This window comes from Cebus imitator, unplaced genomic scaffold (genome assembly GCF_001604975.1).
Source record: "Cebus imitator isolate Cc_AM_T3 unplaced genomic scaffold, Cebus_imitator-1.0 Scaffold372, whole genome shotgun sequence".
Lineage (NCBI taxonomy): Eukaryota > Metazoa > Chordata > Mammalia > Primates > Cebidae > Cebus > Cebus imitator.
This window is the reverse complement of record NW_016107687.1, coordinates 1796956-1802927: the sequence shown is the minus strand read 5'-3', so window position 1 is coordinate 1802927 and position 5972 is coordinate 1796956. Positions and strand designations below refer to the sequence as shown.

At 40.4% G+C, this 5972-nt stretch overlaps 1 protein-coding gene across 3 annotated transcripts in view; it reads left to right on the top strand.

Moving 5' to 3' along the window:
* Positions 1-3171: 3171 nt before the first annotated feature.
* RIOK2 (RIO kinase 2) overlaps positions 3172-5972 on the top strand; it is an 18326-nt gene continuing 15525 nt past the window's right edge. For 2 of the 3 annotated variants that reach the window (XM_017507329.1, XM_037730969.1), the window contains exon 1: positions 3172-3344. In XM_017507329.1, the coding sequence (XP_017362818.1) occupies positions 3279-3344 (66 nt within the window). In that variant the 5' untranslated portion in view covers positions 3172-3278. The remainder of the gene's footprint in view (positions 3345-5972) is intronic. The other variant, XM_037730970.1, reaches the window with a different exon arrangement.

Genomic DNA, 5972 nt, shown 5'->3' with positions numbered 1-5972 from the left:
TAGTGAAGAATTAAAAAACTACACATTGGATACAGAGTACACTGCTTGGGTGATGGGCGCAATAAAATCTCAGAAATCGCTACTAAATAATTTATCCATGTAACCAAATACCACCTGTTCACCAAAAACCTATCAAAATAAAAAGAAAATAAAATGATCAAATCAAGCCATTCAACATATCCACCTCACTTACTTATCACTTTTTGTGGTGAAACATTTGAAATTCACTCTTAGTTATATTGAAATGTACCTTATTAACTATAGTTACCCTGCTGTGCAATGATTCACAAAAGTTATTCCTCCTGTCTATCTGAAATGTTATACCCTTCAACCAGCAATTCCCCATTGTCTCCCTCTCTGCCTACTCCCAGCCTCTGGTAACCATCATTCTACTCTCTACTATTTTGAGTCCAACCTTTTTAAGATTCCGCATATAAGTGAGATCATGCTATTTGTCTTTCTGTGCCTGGCTTATTTTCCTTAGCATAATGTCCTCCAAGTTTATCCACATTGTTGCAAATGACAGAATATCTTTCATTTTAAGACTGAATAATATTCCATTATGTATATATAGCAAATTTTCTTTATTCATCTGTCCATGGATACTTAGGTTGATTCCACATCTCCACTATTGTGAATAATGCTGCAATGAATAGGGGAGTGCAGATATTTCTTTGACATATTGATTTCATTTCCTTTGGACATATACTCAGAAATGGGATTGCTGAATCACAAGGCAATTCTATTTTACATTTTTGAGGACCCACTACACAATTTTCTATCATGGTCATACTAATTTACATTCCCACCCACAATGTATAAAAGTACCCTTTCTCTGTATCCACCACAACAGTTATTTTCATCTTTTTTATAAAAAAATCCTAACAGGTTTGAGGTGCTATTTCATTGTAGTTATAATTTATATTTCCCTAATGATTAGTGATGCTGGGCATTTTTTCATGTACCAATTAGCCATTTGTGTGTCATCTTTGATAAATGTCTATTCAGGTCCTTTGCCCATTTTTTAAATATGTTGAGTTCCTTATGCATTTTGGATATGAATCCCTTTATCAGAGGTATGGTTTGCAAATATTTTCCCCCCTTCTATGGGTTTTCTCTCTACTTTGTTAATCATTTCCTTTGCTGTGCAGAAGTTTTTCAGTTTGATGACATCCCATTTGTCTATTTTGCTTTTGTTGTCTGTGCTTCCAGGGTCATATTAAAAAAATTTTTTAATATGCAGTCAGATAGAAGGAATATATTAATGTTTGATAGTAGTATAGGGTAACTATAGTTAAACAAAAATATATTGTATTTGGATGATAGACACCCTAAATACATGTAAAAAAATTTCTCATGTACCCCATAAATTTGTACTAATAAAGTTCGTCACTTGGTTTCTTTAAAAACTTTTCAGCCAGGCGTGGTGGTTCATGCCTGTAATCCCAGTACTTTGGGAGCCTGAGGCAGGTGGATCACTTGAGGTCAGGAGTTTGAGACCAGCCTGGCCAACAGGGTGAAACCTTGTTTCTGCTAAAAATAGAAAAATTAGCTGGGCGTGGTGGTGCACGCATATAATCCCAGCTACTCAGGAGGGTGAGGGAGGAGAATTGTTGAATCAGGGAGGCGGAGGTTACAGCGAGCTGAGATGGAGCCACTGTACTTCAGCCTGGGCGAAAGAGCAGGACTCTGTCTCAAAAACAAAAGAATAAAAATAAAAAATAAATCATTTTTATGTCTTCTTATGTAACTATGAGTAGGAAAAATAAAAATAGAAATTAACTTTTAATAGAGAACAAGCTTTAAGAGTAGGCTACAAAAATAATTATAAAGAACAGAGGAGCAACCCTCCAGCCTAAAATTGCCTGCAGTTAAAGCAGACCCAGCATAACCTCCTCCCAAGATAAGGCACCCAAACATATTTTTGTACCCTCAGCCCACAAGCATATTTCTGTTAAAACCTGTTTTCTTCCCCAGCTGCCAGTGGGGGGAATGAGATACCGCTTGGAGTGTATGTATTCTCAAGGTTGTAAAACTTGTCACACGTCAATGACTGTCTTTGTTTAAACCCCGTTTTTCCCTGCCTTATCGTCCTGCGCAATACTTATATAAGCAAGTTATTTTCCTTTGTGGGGGGCTGGCAGCAATTACGGGCAGTAAGGCCACCGTCAGCTGGCGCTCCAATAAAGAGATTCTCTTGTGTCTCTGTCTCTCTGTGCGTCTTGGCTCGACTTTCTCTAACAAGTACAGGAAGAAAAACTTCATTTAAATGGAGATGTTCATTGGTTGAATATGGTTGATCATTAGTTGAATATGGTTGATCAAAGATATCCTGCATTCAAGTAAAAACAGCCAAAGGCTTGAATACAGAGGGAATAAAAGGCTGTTTTTCCTTTTCCATTCTGTGATTTCAGAGCACTAACTATCCTACCTGGAAACACAGGGCAGATCATAGTCATCCTCTTTGTCGGGGTACAACTAGCTTACAGTCCCGCTCCGGAGTTGCAGAGCCAGCATGGGTAACTATTCTAAAATCCTTGAATTGCTCTTGGGACCTCAAAGTCCTACCCGCGCAGGCCAGGCTAAACTATCAAAATGCCCACTTCCCTGAGAGTAAGGACCGCGGCGCTATCCACGTCTCACGTTAAATCCCAACCCCAAACCGCGCAGGCGCACTCGAAAGCCTGGCGGACAATTTAAGTACTTAGCAAGCACAAGAGTTCCATTAACCAGCCCCTCCGGGGCTGTCTGGAGCTGGCACAATTAGGAGTGGAGGGCGTGCCTGTGTGATTACAGCCCTTTTTATACAGTCCTCTTTACCTTTAACAGATTTGGTTGTCTGGACTGTGGCTCAGGTTAGTAGTCACTTTGCCTAAACTAGCTGTTTGCGGGAAAAATTTCCTCCTCCGATTAGGTCACCACTTTGCTCTGTGCGGCGGCACGCGTCATTCAGGCAGCAAGTCCTGACAGATATGGGGGGGAAAAGGCATATTGTGGAGAACATCTGCACTCCGACAACTCAGCCATAACGCAGAAATTTCTCAAAAATAAAATGCTGCCTTGTTCTATACTATATGCTTCATAAAACGTACAAGTAGTTTTATTTTCCTATACCAATGAGATTAGCTCTTCTAGCTATTAACAAGGACCTATAATAAGATACAGCGCATGCGCAAGCCATTTGGCTACTGTAAACTGCGTAAGAGGCCGGAATAGCGACTTGCTCTGCGCTTTCCGGCTGTCGTGTGAAAGGCGTCTAGGTCCGGACTGAGGCAGCCATGGGGAAGGTGAATGTGGCCAAGTTGCGTTACATGAGCCGAGATGACTTCAGGGTCTTGACCGCGGTAAGGAACCCGCTGTTCTTATTCTTCCTGTCCCTTCCCACAGTGTTCTTCCTGTTCCTCGAAGTTTTCCGGGATCTGAGCAGGCCCTCTCTGGGACCCGGGACGTGGCAGAAGTTGGGAGTGGAGAACAGAGTATCAGAGTTGGATTTTTAAAAAGCTGTTTGGAAGCTTACCTAACCCCAAACAGAGCAAAGGCCCCGTCTTCTAATTATTTTCTTCTTTTCTGCTGCTGTTCGCCTTGTGCTTAAAGAGAAATGCTCGCATCTTTGTGGCCTGGAAACTTCTCTGATCCTGAGCTTCCTACCAGCTGTGAAAAGTTTAAGGTTCCTCCTGAGATGTGGTAATATTGACTTCCCTAATAGATTCAGTCGCCTAGCAGTTTTTGTGATTCATTTAATCAACACGTATTTGTCGGGTTTTTAGTAGCAACATTAGGAGGTTCAACGAGGTACAAAACGGACAAGTGGAGAGAGAGAGACAGATCATCAAGTAAACGAATAAGTAGGGTAATGGATAAGCGCTATGAAGTTGATAAAGGATAATGGAATAGAAAGCATATGTATCTTTAGGAAGTATTACGGGAGAGGAGGGGCACAAGTTATTGGCCTTTGGTAGACAATGAATAAATAAATATTCTGTAATTGAAAGAATGAATGGGGGAATAATAGGAGCTGTGTGAGAAGGAGACAGCCCGGTGAAGTCCTTGGAAAGAGTTGGAGGCAGAGAAAAAAGGAGTAATAAGTGCAAAGTCCCTAAGACAGAAAAGTCGTTGAAGAGAGGAAAGGCCAGTGTGGCTGGAGCAAAATGAGACACTAATGGTTGGAGCTGTAGCTGGAAAAGGTGAGAGCCAGATTATGTACTACAGAGCCTTGCAGGCTTGGTAAAGAGTGTGGGGATAACCACTGAATGTTTTTAATCAGGGGAGTAACACAATATGATTTTATGGCCTTAGTCTTATGGCCCAGAAATTAATACATAGATGTAGACATTTGTACAATAAAGTAGTACATTTATTTAGGAGCCGTTATCTTTTGGTAAGGAGTGAACCCCATGATAAGGACGACCTATGTTATGTAATTATGTAATAGGATATGTGATATGAGTCACACCGACTCTTGTATTATGTATTTTTTAAATAAATAGCACTTAAGGATTAAACTATCAAATGCAAAGTCAGTGTGAAATTTGGAACACACTTTACTTTCTCCTCATGTAGATTCTTCTAATCAGTTAGATTTCCCTTATGAAACCTGTCACCTCTGAAAGATACCTTCTTTTTCTGCTTCCTCAGCGCATGCATTCCTTAATGCCTCTGAAGAAGTAGGGGTCAAAATTAAGAGTGTTACAGGATGGAGGAGGCAGAGACAAAGCACAGAAAATACGTTAAATTTAAAAGTTAAGGTTTTGGTGAGACATCAGAATGATGCCAGATTTATCTTGCAAAACATTGGCTCTGCAATATTTAAATTATTTTTAAAGCTCACCAAGAAATGACTTAGTCATTAAATGTAACATTCCAGTCTCATTTGCATCTCACCAGTGTTGGTACCCTTCCTTGGGCCTCTCTTCCCTTTTTGGCTCCTCCTATATCAATAAACATTGTTAGACTAGCTGCCCTTGGCTTTCAATATGAACTTGCCCCAGAATTCTTCTCCCTGGCATTCCTTTTTGCATCCACTTCACGTCTTCAACTCTCATCTCTATAAAATAATTGATTATTTTTCCTTCTAATTACAACTTCATTCCTAAGTGCAGACCCCTTTCCAATTTTCCTTCGAACGTTTTTACTTGACTCTATGTGCTCAAACTAAATTCAATTTTTTTCTACCCCCTTTATCTTTTCCCAAACTCCATAAAAGGAAAAAAAAATATATATATATATGTATGTATATATATGTATATAATCTTAAAACTTCCTTTTCCTCTTCACTTGCGGCTGTGGCTTTTCATTCCCTTTACCCTTCCCTTTACCTTTACCTTTCATACCCTTGGCATCTAATTGCCAAGCTCTCCCATAATACTTCCTAAAGATCTTTAATTCCTTCCTTCCAGCACCACTGCCACTTGCCCTGTTCTGGTTGCTCTTTCCTCTGAGCTGGACTTCTGTCTTAGTTCTCCAGAGTACCCCCTCAGATTTTGCCATCTCTAAGCCAATTTGCATATTTCTGGTAGATTAATGTCCTTAAAATAATCCTGTTCATGCGTATTCCATGCCTAAACATTTTCAAGAGTTTCCTGCTTTCCTCAGGGTAAAATATAAAATTCTTTGGTCTGCATTTCAATGCCTTCTGTATCCTAGAAGTATCTTCCAGCCGCCTTTGCATGAACTCTATGTGCTGTCCCATCTGAGCTGCCACTGTACTCAGCTGTTCTCTGTGGTCAGTACTTTCTTGCATATGTGCCATTTTTAAATCTTTTTCTTTCACTAATAGCTCCTTGTCTGTTTTCTCTGTATGCCCACATCTTTTAAAAGTCAGTCTCGTGGCCGGGCGTGGTGGCTCAAGCCTGTAATCCCAGCCCTCTGGGAGGCCGAGGCGGGTGGATCACAAGGTCAAGAGATCGAGACCATCCTGGTCAACACGGTGAAACCCCGTCTCTACTAAAAATACAAAAAATTAGCTGGGCATG